This window comes from Poecilia reticulata, chromosome 10, assembly GCF_904066995.2.
Source record: "Poecilia reticulata chromosome 10, P_reticulata-male-v2, whole genome shotgun sequence".
NCBI classification, from domain to species: domain Eukaryota; kingdom Metazoa; phylum Chordata; class Actinopteri; order Cyprinodontiformes; family Poeciliidae; genus Poecilia; species Poecilia reticulata.
Window position 1 is genome coordinate 23,437,108 of NC_088839.1, and position 24,987 is coordinate 23,462,094.

General features: G+C 38.4%; 1 protein-coding gene across 2 annotated transcripts; it reads right to left on the minus strand.

Moving 5' to 3' along the window:
• Positions 1 to 8,340: 8,340 nt before the first annotated feature.
• Positions 8,341 to 24,987, minus strand: LOC145553173 (uncharacterized). Of its 2 annotated transcripts, none has more exons than XM_081611875.1 (2): positions 21,258 to 24,987; positions 8,341 to 12,133 (listed from the first exon to the last, which is right to left on the minus strand). In XM_081611875.1, the coding sequence occupies exon 1, from the start codon at positions 23,113 to 23,115 to the stop codon at positions 21,601 to 21,603; it is 1,515 nt and encodes a 504-aa protein (XP_081468001.1). In that variant the 5' UTR covers positions 23,116 to 24,987; the 3' UTR covers positions 8,341 to 12,133; positions 21,258 to 21,600. The 2 variants fall into 2 exon arrangements, with proteins under 2 accessions (XP_081468001.1, XP_081468000.1); XM_081611874.1 differs by having other exon boundaries at positions 21,254 to 24,987.

A 24,987-nucleotide genomic window follows, 5' to 3' on the forward strand; every position in this document is an offset into this window, starting at 1 on the left:
TCAAAGATGTCTTTTGCCAGTGTTCTGACACGCTTGTAAAAGCATAACAAAGTTGCATCAAAATGAACCACAATACCTGTGGAACAATATCCATCAGACCGATGAGACCGAAGTGAAGCTTATCAGCACCTTTTACCAACAGTAACACGACTGAGGTAAGTTGTTTTTCAACCACAGCACCAGGACACATTGCAGTAACAGATTCACCCAGAAACTCCTCTGTATACCAAAGTGTGACTCAAACTGAGTCATCCACAGGACAATGGATGCCAAACACAGCAACAGATATGCCACAGGATGGCTGAAAAAGAAAAAAAATCAAGGTTTCAGTGGCAGGTAGGACAATGATGAAACCCTGAGAAAGCTGAGGATAAATGAAGCAGAACTTTGAAAGACCAAGGAGCGAATAAACTATTACAAAATTAATATTCTATGAATCCTTTTTGTATATCAAGCTGCCAATATTTCCAGCCATTGTTTGCGAACAAGCACAACAATGTAGGCTGCACCTCCAAGGGTTTTTACACCCTTAGCCCCTGAAAAATGGCTGCTTAGCCCAGCACAAAATCTCTAATTCTCTCCCTTAGGGACAGACCTGTGGTTAGAGTACACAGTTTCTGGCCCTAACCTCGTCTTTATCCCCAGCTGCTCAGTAAAGACACATCCTGCACAGCTGTTGGTTTAGAGGGAATACAAAAAGCTATGTGCAGTGGTCCATGCTGTTAATAGCCTAAAGAGGTGATTATACTAAAAATGTTCTGAGCAACTTACATTGAGACGAGAGTTAAGGTGCTGCTGTCTGAATTTTAAATCTTTTCCTCTTTTGTTCCCAGCAGTCATGTGTCCTATTTATTTGTGAAATTCAGTTCACAGCAGTGTGTGTAAAGATGAATTATTTTTGTCTTTATATTCACAAGGTCAAGGTTTCTGTCTTCTGGGTAAAGGGGTTCATAAAAAGTAAAGAACGATACTTTGTTTTTACCCAGTAGTTGAACATGTTCAGTTGACACACACACGATGGGCTTGAATGTCATTTTAATTTTGGGCTTTTGATAATGTTGAAAATATATATACATATATATGTATATTTTTAGTAAAAAAAATATGCATTCAAATTATCCATCCATCCCAACTAACATTTAATTAAAGATACTTTACCAAGTTGTTGTGCTACTTAATTTGTGGGAATCAACAAACTTTTGGCATAATGGTGGCCGGTTTTTAACATGTGCTAAAAATCTGTTGCTCTGTTTTCAATACAAATCTATGCAAAGCTTTTTCAATATTCTGCCAGTATCGAAAAAACAAAATTTTGAAGTTGTGTTGTTTTTATTAAATAAGAAATGCAATTAAAATCACATGTTAGAAAGTGTATTCGTGCAATAAGTCATTAAAAATCATAGCAGCTATGGATGTAAACACTTACATGCAAGTGTTTCCATTTTGAAATTTGAAGATGTTTCCGTCATCACTTAACTCTCAAATAAAAAAATGGTTAAAATGCATTTTTACAGGCCCCTGTTTTATACAACATTCATGTGAATGCATTTAAGCATCTTAGGAATTGTAAATAACTTGTGGTATTATTAAGTTGTTTTTATTCACAGGAGTATCATTGTATGAAGGATAAATGAATAAATTGAGGTATTTTTGATTTGGATTTATCAGGTTTCAGAATGAACCTTTTCAAGAACTATCCACCATTAAATGAGGAGCGTGCTTGTTCATATCTTACCCCTTCTCATACATAAATATCTCCCTAAACCCATTTAAACCTAATCCTTTTGGCCTTCACTGTTTACTAAGCAGACTTTTTGCTCTAAAAACTTGATTTAAAACTTTAAGAGCAAAGTGCTATTTGAGTCGTATTTTTTAAATGCAAATGCGGGACAAAAGAAATCATTTTCTCCAAGTATGTAGAGACACACACGATTTAAAAAGTTTAAAAAGTGGAGGAAAAATCCTGACAGACATGACTGTCTGTCTGTACGAGTGAAGCGTTGATTCAGTTCAAACCACCACCAAGAACCAGACAGTCAAACCAGAAGGAAGAGAGCTGATTGACTACGGCAGACAGACACGGCCACCACAGCATAAATGACAAGGCAATACTGAGTCAGTGAGAATCAGTCAGGCAAATTATTGGAAGATTATGATGTCAAACCAAGTTTAACACAATATGGACTCTTCATTTTATTCATAGAAGTTGCAGTCAAAGGTTCTTTTATGAATCACATATTTCTCTTCAGCCGACTGTTTAAACGTAGTCTACCTTAAAAGACAGTTTAAATTTAAATAATATGCCATTTGATGTTTCATATAAGAAGATTATATGTGCTGTGCTTCCCTTAAAAGGTTAGGATAGGCCTATACAAAACATGTTCAGCTCCTTTTTTTGCAGAAAATCATTTTTATATAATGAGATTTTAGTCAGTTCTGCAATTTTGAATAAGCTTTTTTATAGCCTCTTGTCACTTTAAATCCAAATAAGCTCCTCCCTCCCCAACTTAATGTTTACACTCACATGTGAAAAGAGCTGCAAACAAATGATTATACAAACTTACATCTTTGAAAAGCAGAAGTAGAACCTCCTGTACAAATAGCAAGAATGCAGCAAATGGTTTCTCAATGGTAAGTCGACAGCAAAAAACTTTCTGTTCCAGCAGCCATTGTACAGGCATACAGCAGTAAAACCAGCTGAAATGTGCTGGAATTCTGCTTGGGTTGCTAGGCGACGGGATGGACTAAGCTGGGGTTGCTAGGTAACGACACTGTGAGACTCAACAGCTTATTTTCAAGATACCAAAAACATTGTCAAAAAATGGCTGGGTGGTTTTTGGAAGTAGTTGAGATTCAAATGGATGTATAAAGACATGCAAAATGTAAATTTTGCATAATAGGTCCCCTTTAAGATTTACCCTTGGCAAACCGTTTGCTTTCCACTCTCTTATTTGAGCCTGCAATATTATAGGCCAGAAACACTGTCTTAGGGCCACAAAGCCTACAAATCTGAAAAGTTTGAAGCATAAATAAACCATCATCAGCCTTTCCTTTTTGCTGCCATATTTGGATGAGTGTGTGTTTGTTCAGAACCTCGCCATCTGGAAATCTTACAGTAATCACAGGACAGAATGTACTTTTGGATAAAAATAAACAACAACAAAAAACAATGTTTAAGCTACTATCCTAAATTGATGTGTAGTTGATTATCGTCAACCCACAATTTAATACAGAAAATGTATTAATACCAGTAGATTAGACAGACACCAACCAAAATCAGTCTTTTTACTGGGCTGATCATAAAATTTGGGATTTTAGGGAAGAAGCAACCAAAGGTTGAGAGAAGAGAACACAATATAGTTTAAGTAGACAGTCAACAACATAAAGCTTATATATGACAGCTAACAAAGGGCCCAAATGTCCTGATTTTGGTGAGCCAAGGCCCAGAGCTAAACAGAGGCTGGATAAAGCCTGGGTGGCGTCTGGCTTGTGAAGAAAAGGTAAGATTGTGATGTGAATCTGATGGATGTCCTGCCAGCTTGATTGAAAAGATTATACATCACCTATCTGTGCTGTTCGTTTTCCAGGCCATGTAACGCTGCAGCACCTTGATTCAAGCAGACACTGATACTGTAGTTTTACACTCAGTAGTGGAGTAAAGATAAGAGCTTCAGCCCTGAGCAGACGCTCCGCTGTCGACTCAGACACAGCTGTGCTCTTACTTCCACAGTGAAGAGTCTGTCTTAGCCTCAGATAACACAACCAGAGCTGAATTACAATACTGGACACCGTGTACTTTCTTTAAAATGGCAAATTCTGTTAACCTCATCTTGCATCCTTTTTGGAAAGAGTAATGTAACCTGAAAATGGGTCTGGGTTGAGTCTATTCTAAAAAGAATAAATTGTTTCAAAATATCCTTGGTGACATGTTATTCAAAACAATATCATTTTGTAAATGTAATTTTTCTTTATACCAAAATGGACCCTTACTTTTAGTGTTTGATAATTCCACAATATCCAGGTTTGTTTAATTTTTAAAGCAAGAACTGATATAAGATGTCATATTTTGTGAGATTGTATTGAGCATTTAACTGCAAGAACTGGGAAATAAATACAAGACCTGTGTAGATATTTAATTTCTTGTTGATATGAGATATAAAAATCTGTCAGATTTTTCTTTTAAAAGCGAGTGAGCACAGCAACACTGCTTTCCTACGTTTTCCTTTTCAAACATTGCTGTGAATATTGGTAAGTTCAGTGACGGGTGTCAAGCAAATTCTTTTTTGGGGCAGAAAACAGAAACTACCAGCTGCACTCAGTCACGATTATTTACTTTGTCAAGTTCAAAGACATTATTGAATTAATAGAGTTATTAAAAGATTTAGGTGGGTTTTTGTTTCTATGAATCATTGAATTTGTGTGTTGATTGTTCCACCATGGAAAATATTATGAAAATATTTGTAGATGTCTGACCAAAGCTGTAGATTTCCTCCGAATTTGCAAAAACAAACAAAGTACTGAGTCTTTCAGCTGATGCTCACACTTCTGTTTATTGTTGTTACACAAACTCAGAGACTCATCCCGACTCTCCAGAGATCAATTGTACTGATTTGTTTACTGACTAGATTAGAATCGGTACGCTTTGAGTCGTGTCACAGCTACATCGCGCTGGGTTTTAATTGCTGTATCCTCATGATATAAGCCAAAGTATCAAGGAATTGTAATGATGAAATGTAAGTCTGGCTGTGCTGATTTGAATGCGCAGCTGCATGGCGTCTTTATGTCTCAGGAGCGTGCGGCGCCCATAAATAAGGTGCTTCTATGTTGTATTTGCTTCCTATAACTCACGCAGTGGAAAACTGTTTTTAATTGGCCAAGAATTATGCTTGCATCTCATGTTTTTGTTTAATAAAAGAGATGCTTGAGGAGAGCAGCCTTTTCTGTGACTCATTGCAGATTGAGAGAAATTTGAAGGAGCGTTCAACCGCTGTCCTATTTTCCACGTAGCGCCTGGGACATGCAGTGGTGGAAACGGTGAGAGATGCCCCGTGGCCTCTTTTATGTTGCTGTTGTGAGTTTTGTGGTGGGAATGAAAGGAATACTGAGCAATGTGGTAAAGCATAAAATTTTAATTAGCCAACAGAAGCAGCAGGGGATCTTCTGGACTTTAGTACATTCATTTTCTGCAAACATCTCGAAGATTTGTGTTTTTAAAGCTGCTTACTTGATTTGTTTATAATTAATGGTGGATGCACTAAATATATATTTAGTTTCTGAAGTGTAATTATGACCGTGGCCTTACAGAAGCTTTCCCACTAGTTTGTAAAATCTGTCTTCAATAACCAATTTTAGACACAAGAATGTTGAAATTGTAGTGCAAGTTGTTCATGTTTATATATATATATATATATATATATATATATATATATATATATATATATATACCTTTAACAATCCACTTAATATTTGTCATCAAATATTTAGAGGGGATTTTTGTACATTTTTAAGCCTTAATTTTTTTTACAATCAATGAAATAATAGTTTTAATGTAGGTCAAATGTTATTTTATTCTTAATCCAACACAAAACTACAGATAATACACACATTTGAGTCTACAAACAACTACACAAAAAGAAAAGTAGAAAACTGAATGTTAAAATATTGTAATCTAACTAAATATTCAAAATATATCAATTTTTAATTAGTCTCTTAGGAGTCTAAGAAAACAGTCTGTGGTCTGGCTTTGACTAGGAATGTCTACTCTAATTCCAGGAGGGATTAGAAGGACAAATTCAAAGAGTTTCAGTACCAGAACCGCCACTGAAGAAGGAACTGAGTGCTTCAGTCAGAGTTAACTTGGACTTTAGCTGTAAGGTAAGACTGACAGCTGTCAATTCTGACTCAGGCCATTGGAGGCAGTTCTTCAGGCTGGATTAAGAACCATCTTGAATAGGAAGGAAAACACTACTGTACTTAAAAGACGTTATGAGTTGATAACATCCTGCATGCTGAAGAGAAATAAAAAATAACCTCACTGGAACTTTACACTACAAATTAAGTCAGAAGCTTATGGTGCAATAAACATATTTGTTGCAATCAAATCTGGGTAGTGAAAAGTCCAACTGGTTAAATCTTAAAGCCTGTTTCCATTATGGGTTCCTAAACTTTTCCATCCATCCATTTTCTTGACACCCTTGTCCCTCGGTGGGGTCAGGAGGGTTGCCAGTGCCTATCTCCAGCTAATGTTCCAGGCGAGAGGCTGGGTTCACCCTGGACAGGTCGCCAGTCTGTCGCAGGGCAACACAGAGACACACAGGACACACAACCATGCACACACACACACACACACACCTAGGTGCAATTTATACAGACCAATTAACCTGACAGTCATGTTTTTGGACTGTGGAAGGAAACCGGAGTACCTGGAGAAAACCCACGCATGCACAGGGAGAACATGCAAACTCCATGCAGAAAGACTGGGGCCGGGAATTGAACCCAGAACCTTCTTGCTGCAAGGCAACAGCTCTACCAACTGCGCCACTGTGCAGCCCTTCCTAAACTTTTATTTTCCAAAATTTAACTTCCCCATTCCCTTTCAGCTATCTTGGCTGTTTTTGTTTGTTTCCACAGATTACTCTCACTGACCTCCTCTGACTGAGCGCCTCCTCTTTCTGCAGGAGAGCTGCCTCAATCTGGGGACACACATCTCCCCTTAAAGTCTGACTTTAGACCAAAGCCTTAATCTCAGATTGTTTCTTAGCATTCATAGTTTGTAATGGTTTATATAAAATAAAATAAAACACTCCGAACTGTGTGCCACTATAGTAGGATACTATACAATTTTTTAAAATAGTTTTGACTCAGAATAAGTGCAATAATTCACTGCTCTTTAATTATTAAGGCCTGTGAGATGCATGGACAGTAACCACAAACATACAAGAACCTTCTGCTGCTGCAACGTGTCTTCTCTATTCATCCTTCAAATCAGTGAATCATCATCATAAATGCTTGAAAATATCTGACCTTTACCAATCAAACCCTTTTATAAAAGACTTCACATTCAACCCCTCTCATTCTACTAAGGACACAGACTCACATTCAGAGTTTCTGACTTTAAGTAACATTTAAAGTTATGACTAATTATATAATTAACAACAATAAGGTCAGTGATATTTGAAGGACTTTAACATCATGTTGACAAGTTTTCTTTTGAACACAAACTTGTTGAGATCATAAACCTATTTATATTTTGGAGATTCTGGGAGGCCACCTGCAGAACACATGCATTTCACTTGGCTAGGAGGTGCATTATGTGTTTGTGTGTCTGTATTAATAAAGAGAATAATCTGGCACGGTCTGATTGAGAGGCGGCCTCGGATGGGGAGTGGACTGTGTTGTTTGGAGATGAATAATGGTTCTGTTTGGCCATGCAGACCTGCACCGATGCTGCAGTAAGCACCACCAGACCAAATGCACCTGAAATTGGTTTAGCTCTATCCTCTCGCTTCAGACTTGTGAGCAAAATAAATGTATTAAATCTGGCTCATTGCTTCCTTTTCCAGTCACCAGAGCACAATAAAACAACAGGGTTGTTTGAAATTATCATGTCTTATTTATTTGTGAATTATTCATTGTAATTAATTGTGAGTGCACGCTTACTATAAACAATTTCATAACTGATCACTGATTTTTTTTTTTTTGTAATACATATCAGGATGAAACCCGTTCAGGTTGAAAATAGAATAAGTTAGGATGCAGTTGACTGAAGGCTTGCTGGTCAGTAACTGTGAATCAGAAACAGATGATTTGTCTTTCCCTCAGTTCTTACTGGTGCAGCTCCAGCTCTGGAGAGAAAAATAAGAGGTTGCAGCAATTTTCCCAGAAATCAGGTGCCCTACGGGTATGACAGCCATTTTCTGTCAAATTGCAGCACAACTAAGTGATCATCTGAACCAAACCTTATTTACTGAGGAAAAGCACAGGAGGTCCAGCTTGATGCAAATGCAGTGCTAGTATAACCGGGAAAGGAAGAGGAATCAAAATGATTCCTACTCAAGAGTTGAAAACTTTTGCACAAGCATAAGAAGGGTTTAAAAGAGAACTGAAAAGTGCTGTTCAGATGAAAAGAAATCAGAAAATATTGTAAAATTTTAAAAGACAGATTCTTAATTCTGAATGAGGCGACCACAATCAAGACTGTGGCGGCAGATTCTTTTATAATTGCATACTTATTATTTTTACGCATGGCTTACGTGTTTGGCTTCTTCTGGTACAGAATTATTATGCATCTCTCTTGTCAATGACGTAAAAGTCAGATGAAATGTGACATGATCGTTGGAAAAACGAGAAAAAAATCCTGCTTCCTTCATGCTCTGACAATGTTTCTTCGTTCTGGGGATAGTACTTTCCCTGCAGCAGAACGATACCTGATGCCGAACAGCTAGGTCAGTCCAGCTGTCGCTGAAACATCATCAGATCAATACCTCGTCATGGGCAGGCCGATATGAGCCCACTGAAAACATCTGGAGTGTGAGAAGATGGAAGATTGTTGCCATCAAACATAGCAGAAGCTCCAAGTTTCTTTACTGAGGGAGAGCATGCCAAGACGCATAAGCTGTCATTAAAAGTTTAAGTTTACTCCAAAGAAAGAAAAAAAAGTTCCTTCTAGAGCTGCAGGAGGTTTTGCAGATGGTGTAGGACCTTCAGGGTTCAACAAGAGATTTGTCAGACATACATTCTGATGCAATCAGGAGCAAGTGCATCTTATCTTTTTTATTTATTTTCTATGTTTTATGCAGTGGAAAAGTTTGACATTGTTGTCTCACAAGCATACTGTAGAGATTTAGTTTTCTAAAAAAAAAAAAATCCTGTCGTTGTGGTGTCTGCCTACATCTACTTCTTTGCTGCTAAATACTCTCGTAAACGAGGTCACTACTTCCAATTGTGTGCATAGACAGAGAGGAAACGGAGGATAGTGAATCAGAAGAGAGTGATTTGTGATGCAGCACCAAGAATCTGCTTACGCTTGGCGTTACGGGAGCCACCAGACCCTCATTGAAGGTTGCTGAAATACTGAAAGTGTGATTTATATGTATGCGCGCGCTAAGATGATTAATCATGTTTCACTTGGGTGTCCGTGGGGTCAGTCCGGCACGCCGTTGCGTAAACATTGGAAGTTTTAATCATTTCTTTATCCCAAACTTCAGATATCTGCAGATCAAACTGCTCAGTCAACACACCAGATGCACTTTCTTGTTATGGAGTTTACTTTTCTTACTGTGATAAAGTTTGAAGTTAAACAATACACAATCCCAAATTGGATCTTTCTTCAAAGATAAGAAATCTGTGGAGTAAAAAGCGAAAACAAAACCTTAGTTTATTGTCTTGGACTTGTGGACAAGATAAGGTTTTTTTTTTTTTTTTTTTTTACGTGAGCAATACCAAGCACTTCTCAGTGATATATTGCCCCCATGTTTAGCACATAGAGAGGACTAAAGAAGCAAATTCTTTTGTATGATTCATACTTGGATGGTTAAGTTTTGTTGTGTCTATAATTTATTATTCTCCTGAGCAAATTATAGTTTGTCAAGTATGATTCACAGTTTTGTTGAATCATAAATAGAATACTAAAAATCTTTCTAATTTACAGTTTTAAAAAAAGTGATTCTTTGCACTGCATTCTTGACTTGCATTTGTTATTCTCCGTTTTTGCATCTTCTGACATGGAAATGAACAAAACTATGGTGAGTGTGAGGATTTAGTTTTCTGTGTTGTTTTTGGTTAATTTAGGCCCGTGTCTGTGTGTCTTGATTGTTTCCTGCTGTCCCTCATTTGCCCTGATTGCGCTCTGTGTATTTTACCTCACCTGTGTCACCTGTTTGCTGTCTGATCCTAGTCGTTTGTTGTATGTCTGTCTGTGTTTCCTTGCCTCTTCACTCACCTATTCTGCCTGGATTTGTTTAGTCTCCATTAAACCATCATTTTCATTACTACCTGAGTCTGACCGCGTCTAAATCTTCACCAACAATCTACCCACTTTGTGACAGTGAGCTATCAGCCTGAACGCAACAGAAAAAAAAGTTATGTGTTAAAAGTTGTTAAAATTTTAATTTTTGCAAAGTAAATCCTTCCTGTTCACAACACAATGTTTTCTTACAAACCCAAACTCTTAAGATTAATTGAAGATGATCTGGAGAAACTCTACTTTCTTGAGCTAGGAACTCCATTCACTCTTAAATCTGTCATAGATTAAAATGGACTCAATTTTATTCGATATGTCATAAATAAGTACATTTTTCCTGATATCAAAAATTCCAGCATTTATTAAAGATTGGGTTTTTCCATCCAGGTATAGCTGCAACTGATTCTGAAAGATTGAAAGTTTTCTGCAACCAGTTTCAAGGCTGCCAGCAGAAGTTTATTAAAAATCCCTTTCATATCAACAGTTAGGGCATTAATTTCTTCCCTATCGAGAAGCTGAACCCCAGGCTAATTTGGACTAATTTGTCTCTTTTTATTTCTTTTGAGTTGATTAGGTCTAACTGAGAGCCTGTACAAATGCTTTGAGGCCTTACTGCTCAGCCCTAACGACATATTTTATTTAGCAAACAGAGCTATGGTTAATATTTCTGAGTTTTCTGCCCTTGTACTGCACACTTTGTGATTCTGGTTTATTTTTTTAAGAGTGTGTGATTCTTCGCTCTCCTCTTCAATGTTTTTTTTTTTCCCCCTCTGGTTAATATTTAAAACCGGTTCAGATCAGCACCCGGGAGCAAACTGCAAAGCGAAAGAGAGCAAGCGAACGGACGTGAAAACAAAGGTTAGGAGAACCAAGGACGAATTGGATTTAAAGGAAGTGACACATTTGGGTGGTAATATTTGGGTCAATGGCCACATTCTTTTGTTGGCATTGGGCAACAGGAGGCAGATATGACATGTTCTCGAGAGGATGTAAACTAGTTCAATAGGTCACCCAGATGCAGAAACTCGACACACTGCTGACCAGCTGCTCCCAAACATGCTTTTAGAGTCTTTCGCTTCAAACAGCCCTACAATATAATCTAATAGATCTTTTATTTTAATGCAAATGTTCAGGTATTGCTAATGAGTAAATCTGCGCCAGAACAATAAAATACCTTGTTTGTTTTTTTATTGTAAAATTGTTATTGGGAAACAAGTTTATTTGTAGAGACACTCTTCTTTAGAGAGGTTGAAAACGTCCGAATTGTTGCATTTATTTGTTCAACCCCTCGTTGTTTGATCGTGTAAGTGTTGTATTTGTTTGTGCACTTCAATCATTTGTTTGTTCTTGCCATTTATTCAATAATAAAGTTAATAAAGTTTCTTTAAAAAAAAGACACCATGACGAGAGGAGACAAAACTGCTGCATAAACTGTCTTCATTATTTCAAAAATAAGAGTATGGATATAACTATTATTAACAGTTAAGAAACAAAACTTCAACATAGATGTTGAACTTTATTCAGCTTAAAGTTAGAATTTATCCAGGAAGGAATATTTAGGAGAAATTAAGTGCACTAAATGTTTTCAAAGTTAGCAAAAATGCTAAATGAAAAATTAAAGCGCTAAACGTCGGTACATGGTACAGCTCTTCATGGAGACTGTATTCCCTGACTGTGCCACTCTGCTGAACTGCCAAAGATGATGAATAATGCTCTGAGGATAACTGGCCTCTACACTCTCCATGTCTTAACTCAGTCATCAGTAGGCTGGGCTAAAAAGCATTTCATGGACACTCAAATGATATTATGGAAAATTTCAGCTGGAAATGTAATGAATGTTGGAAACTAATTATCCAGCAGGAAAACCACAAAATCCTGGTTCTTAGCTCCAGCCAGTAGACTGTGATTGACCTCGACAGCTGGAACAATGATAACCAGCTATTTGTTACACTGTGAGCTGATAAACCCCCCCATCACCTCCATCTTTGCACTGCAGCAGTTTTGACTACAGCATCTTTGGCATAATGTAGGCAGAAGCTCCTATTTCTTCTCCCACTTGGTGCCGAGGAGCTGCAGGGCTGTGGATGGTAATTGGTTGGATTGGAGGTTCAGTCATCTGGAGGAAGAGGGTTTACCGGTAGTAATAACTCCATCGCTCCCTTGCAACTCAGCCTGCATACATCACAGAGTCAAATTTAAATAATTCATCAGTATGTTGTGGGTTTATTTTGTCAAAGCATCCGAAGACAGGATGAAGGGAAGGGTTTGAGAGTGAAGGGGAAAAAAAAGCAATAAACTCTTGGGGAAAGATCAACTAATAGTAGTTGTCAGAAACTTGTCCAACATCCATCACGGGTAATTAGGTTTATGACACACAGACGGCACAACATGGTGTTGTGGAAATTAATAGGAAGAGAATCTAAATATAGAGCAATGTCTGGAAATGACATGTTTTTTGGGGGGTTTTTTGTGAATCTCCAAATCAACACATTCTTATTTTCATTTCAAACTTCTGTGGCTGCTCTACCCTGTTGTGCAAGATGCATTTCAAACATGAAGGATCTTTTTCTTTTGGTATTTACTTACAAAAGAGATGCTCAGTATGAATCCTTTTAATCACTGACTCTGTACGTGAACATTTAGGTCAGCCCCTCTTTAGTTAGGACGCCTTCAATGCCCTGCAGTCACCATCTCTATTGAAAGACGCACCACCCACTCGAGAGGGACAACAAAAAATGGGAACATTTTTGCTTCACTCTTCTTTTTTTACAGTTTATTTGAATTCAAAAGCATTCTCACTTGTACTTTTGCATTCTAGCATTTTTTTTACATTAATGACAATCAAACCCTCCTAGAAGCTATACTTGTATCTTCTTTACAGTGATCTCTGTCCTACTTTAAGTATCTTATTATAAAGCTTCTCGCATCCAAACCTGCTTTGTGTTTTTTTTTATTTATGACAGCCACCCTCTGGGATTTGTCTCATACTCTTCATCAAATTTGCAAAGACCCAAGAAGTCTTTGTCTCAGCTGGAGACAGAAATTCATTGAGCTTAGAGTGATTTATTAAAAAATAACAACTCTAATTTTAACTTCATACTCACAAAAACCCAACATCATCTTTCTAGGCCGCAAACATGCATGGTGTTCCTATCCAGATATGGTTTTCTGCTGCTTCGTGCTTCAATGTCTTAGAGGCCTTCTTTTAACAGAATCCTGCTGAGACAGCCACTGGATCGTCTTTTTCAGAGAAGCTGACATTCAGTCGTGTCTCTCAGGCTCATGGCTACCTCTCCAGGGAGGCTGAGAGAAACAAAAGCCCAGTGCAGTATGGATCCTGAAAAAACTGCCTCCACGGATTGGTTCTGGCCTCCCTGCTGCGATACGCTGGCATGCCTATGGAGCTGACTGACAGCCTCCTCTTCCTTACCAGTAATATGATGAAAGGATCCTATCCTTATGGAGCAGGTAATATATAATGGATTTACCAATCTATCGTAACATATCTTAAAAACAAATTGTGAAAAACTTTGAAATCCAAAATGGTAAAGATTCGTTATAAATAGAATCATTTAAAGGCTTTCTTTCTTGTAATTTTTATGACAATTGTATCCCTTACATAATAAACTAATACAAACTCGCATCTAAACATTTTTGAGAAAGGCTAGCGGTTCTCAACGTGGGCGGTACCGCCCCCCAGGGGGCGTTCAGAGGACGGCAGGGGGCGCTGGAGGACATTTTTACAAAGGGGGGCGCTGGGATGCCTTTGGGGGGCGTTTGGTCGAAGGTAAACTTTACACCTTAAATGCACAATAATGCCAGGTTATACTTTGAGCAACTTGGTAAAACTGTATTGTGTAACATTAAACCATGCTTGGCTGCAACTGTATCGATGGCAGCTCTTCTTCTATTCAGTGTTTGTTAGCTTCTGTTAGCTTCTTGGCGCAGCTCCGTTCTCCTGCTACTGGTAGCTAAAATCACGATACCCTCACTGTGTATCCCTCTGAAAAATGAACCCATTTAAATAAAGAAATCAAGAAATCCCTCCATGGGTGATACCACGATAGAGAGCGTTCATTGTATAGCGTTAACACCGGTGCTGTAAGTGGTCCGGTATGAAACGGGGGTGATGGAACAACACAGCCCTTTTAAATTTCAATAATCAGAATGCAGAAATTGTTTCCGTTGTTTTAAAAGGTTTATGTCAGTCTGCCTTTTCCCCATCGATACGCTTCCCAACCGCCCGGCACCTTAGGGGCTTAAAAAACAAAAGATGCGCACATTGCGCAAAACTCTGAATGTCGCGGGAGAAGCGGGACATAAAACGGAGCGACGAACTAGATGTGAATTATGGCATAAAAACAGAGAATCCGACGCTGAACATTGAAACAATCAACACATGATGTGAAACACATTGTGACGATTAGGCGGCGCTGCAGGTGATGAGTGAAAATTACTGATGGTGAGCGTCAATAAATGATAACATAAATCTAGAAACAGGAAAGAAACTAAAGTGGACATAGCAATAAACCAAGAGAGGATAATACTAATCAAAGGAAACTAAATGGAAATGAATGAAGAACAAAATGCACGAATAAACTAAGAAACTAAAGTAAATACAGAAGAATAAACTTGTATGGCAAGACCTTTTGAGCAATAATTAATACAGAGACTGTATGGCAAGAATAAACAGACACTATTTCCAGATAAAAGGTAAAATAATATTGTTGAAATGTCATGGGTTTGTTGAAACCACATCTAATACTGAGAATAAATATATCTTGGACCATAACAGTGAAGAACTGATCACTTATTTATATTTTTAATTAGATTTGATATATTTATTTCTTCAATATTATTTTTCATGTCAGTGTTAATGTCATGAGGCTGATGACTCCATGACACTTTCAATTTGACTCATTAGGATTTGATTAAGAACCAGATTTGTTTTTGTAATTTTTGTCCAGTAAAACTAATAATCTATAAATCAATAGACTGGTCTCTATAAAGATATAATCCATGTTTCTGTCTCATATTTCTATGGCATTTAAAGGACCTGGAACTTTAGTTTTTCCACTGAAAGCTCTGGTTTGCACAATAAATGCCATGTGGGTGAAGTTTTATGGATGATACTCTGTTGTCCCATTCTCCTGAAGGCAGCACAGAGCTGCACCACCAGAAACTGACAGAAACACTGAAGAGAAGAAGAGCTATGATTAATGTAGTTACAGTTCTATCCATGTTTTAATGTTGCAGAGCTCAGTCGTTTTGCAAATAGTTCAAAGTTTAAACTGGCATGTTGTTCATCTTTTATCTGGTCATTTTGTGCAAGATTTAACAACTAGAAAATGGCACAAAATAAGAATATTTTTTCCACTCTGATTGGCTGCTGTTAGACCTACCAATTTTAACTTGAATGTTCGTTGCATTTTTCATAGAGGCCTGTGAAAATAATTTCTATTCCCATGACTGTTTTGTTCTCTGGGAAATTATTTTTGATGATAAATACAGAAACAAGCATAAAAATCAAAACATCTACAATAGTGATAGTTATATTAATGATAAAATATTGGTCAGTGCAAAGTAGCCTGCAAATTCTTTGGTGGGGGGCGGTGAGGGACCTGGATAAAGGCTGGGGGGGCGCTGGGCCAAAACAGGTTGAGCAACACTGAGATAGGCAAAGGTTAGCATTAGCATTGACTTCATGCAATACATCGTCATAAATAAGCTGTGAGTTTACCAAAGAATATCTTGACGAAATGACAGCAAAGAATCTCATAAAACAGCCAAACTGCATTTTTTTCTTTTTAGATTATCTTTGTTCATTTAGTTCGTAGTTCTGCAGTAAAGAATGCTTTTCCTACTTTAATTCACATAAACATGTACATGAACATAGAAGTGATTCTTAGGATTCATAACGCTGTCTAAATCTAAAAACATAACTCGTAAGTGACAAATTAAGTTTTCTATTACATGAACAAAAACCCATGTTGCTGTTGGACGTTTTGCAAATGGCGTGTTAGATTTAACCGTATTTTATTTTGCTATGCAAACAGAATTGGCACAAATTTCCAGAATAACCTGCATCATAACGACTAAAAAGCATCCGGCAACCTTCAGACGCAAAGAAATCAATAATCAAGAATAATACAACTGTTTCTGCAAACTGTATGAACAATGTCTTAGTGTCTGAAAGAGGAACAGTCAATATCATTTAGACTGTAATGCGCATAATACATCCGATCAATAGTCCGACTGAGGTACTTGTAGTCTGAATGGGATTGCTTTGCACTGACTCTCTGTTTGACCTGTGATGAATACAAACCCTTAAGTAAAATTAAATAAAACAAACACAAAAGTCAATGAGAGGAAACAAATGAGGCTTTCCTCAACTGTATTAAATTCCTTCCTTAGACCTGCATGTTCAATATGTGTGTAAGAGATTGCTGTTTAGAGAGGTTTTTAATTGACTTTGACAAACGTGTTTGCTGGTTTATTGTTTCTAAATTAAAAAAAAAACTAGCTGGTTATCAAAAGCAGTCAGTTTGTACTTTGTACAGCATGGTCTGTTGCATTTGGATTCTGTTATTTGTGGCCTGTAGGGAAAACATTTGTATTTCTTTTTTTAATTATTACGCTTTATAAGTTTCCCATAAATGCTCTGAAGTTCTGAATCTTTTTACCTAATCACTGCACCCTCCAGACCTTCAAGGTGTTGAGAGGAAAAGTTACATAATGAGTTTCATGTTTGCTTGTTGCAATACAATGAGAGCTTGAGACACTAATGGAATGATGGCAAATGACACCGGGGGATTGCAATACTGCTCCTCCCGTGACACCAGTGAGGAATTGCACCAATAAAATATGGTTAATGGGCGACACAGGCTGGAGCTGTGTGCACACACAACACAGAGCTGTGTGTCCATCCATAAAACAGAGGAATTGGTGAAAGGTGTTGGCTCTCACTAGGACGTGACTCCAAGGATGTTTGAACAAGCAGACAACAACGGAGGGAGCAATAACTGCACAAACACAAGTGATGTTTCCCCCAGCGCTCATTTTTAACTCCTCCTGGTCTCTATGGCAACCACGGGTTTCACAACAAACGTAGCGCAGACAAAAAATACTAAGTGGAAACACAAATGCATCGACTAGAGCTGTTTTGTATATAAGTTTTAGTTTTTCATTTTTTCATGGAGAAAAAAAAAACCCAATACAGCAATGTTTACATCTACAATAGAGTAATTTGCCTTAAAGTTCACACAAAATATCCGGAACAATCCAAGTAATCATGACACCAAACAGATTTGTTTTATAAATAAAACATATTAAAGTAAAATACAGGTATCAAACGAGATTACATAATCTCATTCAATAGTTGGAAGAAAGAGCATAAGAACATTGTTTCCTCTATTTTCATGTATATATGGTGAAAGTAGGCGGGTACGGCAGGGTACTGCGTTCCCCTGAAAGATTAAGCGGGGGTACGCAGTACCTGCAGGAGAGGGGAGCGGCTGTCTGCTGTAAGAAATCAACGGTTCACTAATCAGCCGTGACTGATTAGTTTTTCAAGAACAATCTAAAACACGACTTAATCAGTTAATAAGTAGCTTTTCCCCCTGTGGTGTATTTACCCCCCACGGTTTACCTGAGTTGGTACAGTCCTGTACGGTGAGCCGTGCAAGCTCTCACTCTGTGGTTACTTCGGTTAGCACTACTATAAAGAGATACGGAAAATGGTCCGAACCTCCTCTGTTCTTTAAGACATTACATCCCCATTTCATATCGTTTCTGAACTGTTCGTGCTTTGCTAGAGCAGCGGTGCAACATGTCGATCGCGGGAGGTTTTGAGTCGATCGCGGCATTAAGTGACAAAACTGAACGTCGTCAGGACGCTGAGACCAGCACGTCCTCCTCTGATTGGTTTATCAAAATGTTCGTAACTTTATTAAAGAACAAGAAAAAATAATCCACAAAACGTGTTCAAATTAATGAGCCGACAACAATAATAATCTCAGTAATTATTGTTTCAACAAGGTGTTTCGCAATTCTGTGCATTTCGGTTCCATGACCAAAATAAGGAGCAGAGCAGGAGTTTAAAATGAACTAATCAACCACCGCTCTGTTCAGGGAGCTTATTAATGATCGCAAAATAAATATCAAACCTGAAAGCCTGATATCGTAACAGACCGAATGTTATGTTTTATACGTAACCTGTGCTCACTGGTGGTTGCCATGGCAACGGGTGTGCTTTAAATGACGAAGATTTAGAGTTGATCACCTGTTCGGGTTGTTTTACCTTTGTATACCTTTGCTGTGGCGCATCACAGCCGCTGTAGTTTCTCAACATTCAATAAACGACAAACGTGGACTAATTATCTCGTTTTTTGTGAGTATGCGTCATTTACAACAAACATCAATATTTAACAAACAAATGGCTCCTCCTGCGATAATTATGTGAAATTAAATTAATTGCCTAGTATTTAAAAAAAAATAGTTTGGGCATCTCGCTTTAAGCTCAGTCTGAGAGATTTTTGATCTACCAAACAATTGATTTTCTCCAAAATGGTAACCTTTTTCTATCCTTGTAGCTCCATCCATTCATCCAACCAAGGGCGGATCTAGCGGGGTGGCAGGGGTGGCAGTTGCCACCCCAAAGGAGAGCCTCGCCACCCCAGCTGGCGACGATGAATTCAATAAATAGTTATGGCAAATCGGACATTAAGCGCATGAAACTCTTTTTTCCCCGACAACATTGAATGCAACACAAGTCACCTGACACCCACTGCTAAGTAGCGGGAAGTGCGAGAGAAGGACAGAGCGCGAGGCAGCAGCATTGATAGATGTATACGTTACTGGACTGGACATTGTGTGATTTATCGTAAGTCACACATGCGCCATTGCTGTCCATTGAGTCAGAAATATCGGTGGTCAGGAAACTACTACAATCACGCAAAGAATCAGAACAACGGATGCAATGTTTAGCAGTTAATTCAACCATAGATAATGGTAATAAGGGCTTCAGATTTCACAGGTGAGGAAAACGTTTTAATTTAAAGAAAAGATTGAACAAGTGAGCAGTGGGTCAGTTATACTAGCCTAACTGTTATTAGTCTGCTACTGACTTTGATAACGTTAGCATGTGCTGCGCAGTTCGGTGTGTTTTGGTTCCGTTAGCACTAAAACAGGTCAACCCGCCCACCACGTCATCAGTAGAGCAGCTGTTTATTAAATCATCTGATCAACCGCCGCTGTGCTCAGGCTAAAACTTATTAATAATCACAATATAGACATTAAACCTGACAGCATAATGTAACAGACTGGATGTTCTGTTTTAGTGTTTTTGCTACTTTTTTGTGTGGGGAAATGTTTGTTTTTTGGTGTTGATTCCCCTGATCGGTAATCTCTGCTCCATGTGCTCGTTGAGCTGTTGTCTGTCGGTTGCCATGGCAACGGGTCCGCGTAAAGCGACACACAGTGCGAGGAAAGGCAGAATAAAAGTTGCTGGAGCTATTTTTTTCTTTATTTCTTTATCCATTTGAATTTTGTTACTTTATTCTTAAATTTCTATTTTTTGTATTATTTACAGAGTTTATTTGTAGGTTGATAATTGTTGATTTTATTTTTTTGTTTTATTATTTTCTTATTTATTTTCTAAATTTAGACAGGAAGTAATGTGGGTCAGTCCACATAGATAAGTGCAGGGGCCTGGAGAAGGACCAGCAGGCATTTGGGTTTGGGGCCGATGGTTTTTACCAGAGCAAGAGTGGTAGCATGAGAACAAATGAAAGTTTGATCTCTGTAATTATTTGGTGAAAGAGGAAAATAAATCACCAAGAACAATCAATAAGTTTGGACATTGAACCTTGTTTTGCCTGTGTCGAGAAACCTGACCCCAGTGCCTCAGTAGTGGCTTGGTGGAACTTTTATTGGATGTTTGGCTTTGCGAACAGTCAGAAGTGGTTCTGTTTGGTTCTTCACCTGTTTATCAGCTTTATTCTACCTTTATTGCGGCGCACTGCAGCCGCTGCAATTCCTAAAACAAGAGACAAAAACTGAGCTAATCCCCTGTGTTCTAAAAACATTGTGATATTTATAACAGTTGTCAAACTACGGCTCCCACAGCATATTTAAAATAAAACGATTGACCAATATAAGTAGATATTCGTCCTTTCTTGTATCTTGACAGAACTAACAGAAACTAAACTGTTTATAGATTTGTATCTTGGAGAATTTATCAAACATCAGTTTTCTAATCTTTATTTTAAGTCGTATTTAATAGATATATCGAATAACAAATGATGGCGCTATATTTTTGTGACAGATTTCTCCTTGTCCTGTATTGGGATAACATGCTTTTCTGGACACAATGCATGTCATTTAGCAGGAGTATGAAAGATGTGAAAATAATTAACTATACTACATTAAGAAATTGTATTTAAGCCTCTGTGCTACATGAAGCTCATTTTGAAACAATGCAAGTTAAAAACCAATATTATATATATATAATATATATTTGCTTGCTGTATTTCTGCTTGTTTTTCATTTGCTGTTTTTCTGCTGCATCGTTATGTTAATGAGAAGCTGCCTTTTATGGTTATTATTGTCCAAATCAAAATATCTATTTTTCTTGACAAAAATGCATGTTTAGGTCAAATAATAAAGAAAATATATACATTACTTGACGAAAACTCGTGTTTGGAAAAGGAAAAATTAAATATACAGTATATTTATGCTTTTATTTCTTATCAAGTGTTGCCCTGCGACAGACTGGCGACCTGTCCAGGGTGTACCCCGCCTCTCGCTCGAAACGTTAGCTGGAGATAGGCACCTGCAGCCCTCCTGACCCCACTAAGGGACAAGGGTGCAAGAAAATGAATGGATGGATGGATTTCTTACCAAAATATATATTTATTCCTTTATTTATTTATATATTTATTTTTATTTCTTATATTGAATATATATATATTATTCTATTTATATATTTGTTCTTTTTTATATATGTTGGATATATATTTATTCCTTTGTTTACATATTGATTTTGTATTTCTTATGTCAGTTTTGGTCCTCCACATTGTCTAGTTGTAGACTGACTGACTACCTACCTACCGACCTACCTACCTACCTACCTACCTACCTACCTACCTACACACACACACACACACACACACGCACACGCACACACACACATATATAAACACACACATATATATATATGGGAAAAGGTATTTCTGACACATAAATACCTAGGGGTGCCCTAAATCTTATATATATATATATATATATACACACATACATGCAGAGTCTGCCGCTGCTCCTCCGCCGCCTCCCGCTGCTCCTCCGCCGTCTCCAGTCTGCCGCTGCTCCTCCGCCTCCCTGTGCTCTGTCCGAGGCTCTGCTTCCCTGTGCTAACCCCAGTGCTCCCACCAGTAGGAGACTGGGCACAAAAGGCCCAGTCTCCTACTGGGAGACTTTGCCCCCTGCACCGGCGCTGCCCACCGGACTCTCTTCCATGGGTCCACCTCTGCCTACTGGATCATTTCAGTGGAGATTTCAGACTGTGGCAGGAAGCCGGAGCGCCCCGGAGAGAAACCTGCAAACCTGTCAAATCTTTTTACCTTTTGTCCTCTGGTGTCTGATCATGTCTTCTCGTAAATGTAAATCAAACCGTTGTTGGACATGTCTTCACTGCAGTCGCTGTCTGCAGTGAAGACATGCTCGTTGTCTGCCTTAACGGTTCGTTCTCCATTCATTAAATAACAGTAGAAGTCTCTCAGCTTTGGATCCGCACAGATGATGGAGGACAGGTGGTACGTCTCCATCCCACATTCTGCAGGCACATCGATGGTCTGAGTGGCCTTCGTTTGGTACTTCCTGGTCAACCTATGCAGAAAAAATACCAGGACCTTGTTATCGGTCAGGCAGTGTTTTTTCTGCCAAGGTGACCCGCAGCCTGAACAACGGCGTTTGCACGCCAAATCCAACCAGTATTCAAGCAGTATAGATATACTGGTTGAAAATAATACCGGTGGAAGGGCAATCATGGCGCCGTTGTTCAGGAGCCTGAGGGAAGTGGCTCCACAGTTAGAGCAGGAGTCATTGTCATACAACTCTCTATCTGTGTCGCCGCCAAACGAATCCAGCCAGACCAGCACAGACTCCAGCAAACTTTTGATGTCATAGTCCTTTCCCACGCCTGATGGCAGCTTCTTCTCCCTCAGCTCCATCAGAACTGGGGAAAGGTCTTTCTGACAAAAATGCTTGCCGGGCTGATGGACAGCTGAGAGGATGAGACTCCCACAGCAGGGGATGGACGATGCCTCCAGAAAAACCCTTTCCTTAGCGAGACACCGCTTGGTGACGCTCAGGTTTAGGATGCTCTGGAAGGCAGCGTTCACCCAGCTGTTCTGGAGCTCATCTGAGAACTTGAAGTTCTCCTCCGCTTGTCCTGGTCCTGCAGATGTCTTCCCTACATCTAGCAGATCTGAGCCAACGCTATCTTCTGAGTTAACTCCAGGAGAACAGGAAACCTCGACAGCAACGGAAATCTTGACATTCAGAGATGGTTTTTCAGACAAATGAGCAACACTGTTTTCATCTAAATTACAACGTTCCCCATCCGGGGAACGTTGTAATTCAAAGGACCCTGTGAAAGTCCCCATCAGAGGACTCTCCTGCAAGGATGGGACCAGCGAAACCAAAGCTTTGGCTGTCACTTCAGCCACAGCTTTGGCTGCGAGATCAGCCGCAGACAAATCTTCCCCAGCCGGGTTGGATTTTTCTGCGACTGTATTCTCACCCTCACGGTGTACCGTCGTCTCTGAACAAACCTCCCCAGCCGGGTCGGTTTGTCCAGAAACGGTACTGTCATCCTCTGTACTGTCTCGTACAGAGGACGAGATGGAGTCCGAGGTCCCAACATCCAACGCCTTTTCAGAACAAACCTCCCCAGCCGGGTCGGTTTGTTCTTTGGAAGTGGATGGAAATCCTTTCCAAAACAGATCGTCCTCTTCATCCTGATCGTCTTCTTGATTGCAATCCTTCCCTGGAAAAAAACGATCACATACTTTCTTCATCCCGGTGGTCACGGCATATCCGATGCCCCAACCAACCGGGAATATCAGGGGAACAAGCGCCGTTGCAAAACTAAACATTGTTGCTCTACACAAATCTTAATCTCCAAGAACTTTCTAGATCTTGACTGATGCTTAGAGATTCCAGCATTAAAGCATTAGAACTTCTTTGATCTACTATGATGTACATGATGTCATCTATGACCTCATCAGTGAGCTCACTGGACTTCTGGCCAACGCCTTGCTTCTGATCGTTACTATGGAAATGATCAGCTCAGCTCTGCATGACTCAAGCTGACATAAATACTTAAATAAAACGTTATACTTTTTATTTATTTAACATGAAGAGATTAATAGATTTGTATATGATTTAATTTTTGCTTTTGTGGTTTTCCATACCTGCTGTGGTATCCTTTTATCCACTATTATTTTTAATTACTATTAATTCATTAGGATTAGTCCTGTATTAACCATTGCACAGTGCTAGGAATAGTCTGTGACTTATTATATTTATTTTTATTAGTTTTTGCAGATAATTTAACGCTGTGACTATTTTATCAAACATAAGAAAGCTTTTCTGCAATTAACTTTTTACTCTTCATTAACATAGAAAGTAATCCTACATCAGTTTGTCTATTCCTTTTGTTTTTCCGTGTATCTGCTCTGTCTTCTTAAACACCCAGTCGGTCCTGGCCTGAGCCAGGTTCTGGTTCTGCTGTTAAAAGAAAGTTTTTCCTCTCTACTGTTGCTACATACATATTGGGTATGAGGGGTTGCAGTACAGTCAACAACACAAGTGATTGTCTACTGTTGCTACATGTTTATCCAGGAGGAGCAAATGCTGCAAGTCAATAACTCGATGCAATCTGCTGGTTTTCTTGCAATGTTTGACAACTTGGATCAATTGGATGCATGTATAATTGAATTTAAATAACTTTTTTTGTAAAGTACATTAAGAAGACGATTGCTGTGAATTAGCATTATAAAAATGAACTGCATTGAACTGAAAGAAAACTTGTTTGAAGCTGTCTTACTTTATTTTAGCCTAATACAAAAACACAGATTATACTAAGTTTGAGTTGTAGTTTGTCTTTCTTTTTTAATTCCCATTGAAGAGAATAAAAGGTTGGCAAAGTTTTCAATAACTACATTATCTTTACATGATATCCCTAAACATTTGAGTCACTAGTTTAACAATTTGTCATTTTACTATCAGTACAGTTACTTGCTCAGTACATAAAGGATATAAACACAATATAGTTATGATGCACGTTCTCAAAGGTGCCAGTCATCAACATGACGGGTGTTTCTGTAACGCTCTGTGCCATTTTTCACAGTCGGAGCCCACCACGAAAACTCTGCTGAAGACAAACACAACAGATGGTAATAAAACAGTACCGAAATGACAAATAATTTTATTAGCTTTGCAGGAAGCCTTGAGGCATCAGAGTGATATATATGTGCTGTCATGATTTTTTTTTTTTTATACACTATGAGTTCTGGATTGATTTTTTTTCTCTTTGGCATGGAAACATAACTGTCAGTTGTGTGTTTATCTGCTATGCAAAAGCAAAAACAAGGCATTTGATTTTGCAAGGCTTGTTTTGCTTTTGAGCAAAAGTATGTTTTTTAAAAGTTTAGCATTTGAAAAAACGTAACCACTTTTGGTATTAAACATAGATGGAAAAAAGAGCAAAGTTGTTGTCTTCTCAAGTGGGAAAAATAATCAAGTGAGACGAGAATGTTCATTTATGTGCAGGTTTTGCCAAGCAGCCTTGGAACAAACAACCCATGGCTTCCAGCATCATCAGTATTTGCACTAGAAAACTTTTTTTTTTAATTCACTGTGTCCTTAAGTCTTGTCACGAGTTGGGAGCCAAAACTTCTGAGATTTGGTAACAGCCCCAGGAACATTATCACAACACAAGAATTAATATATTTTTTTAAAAAAAA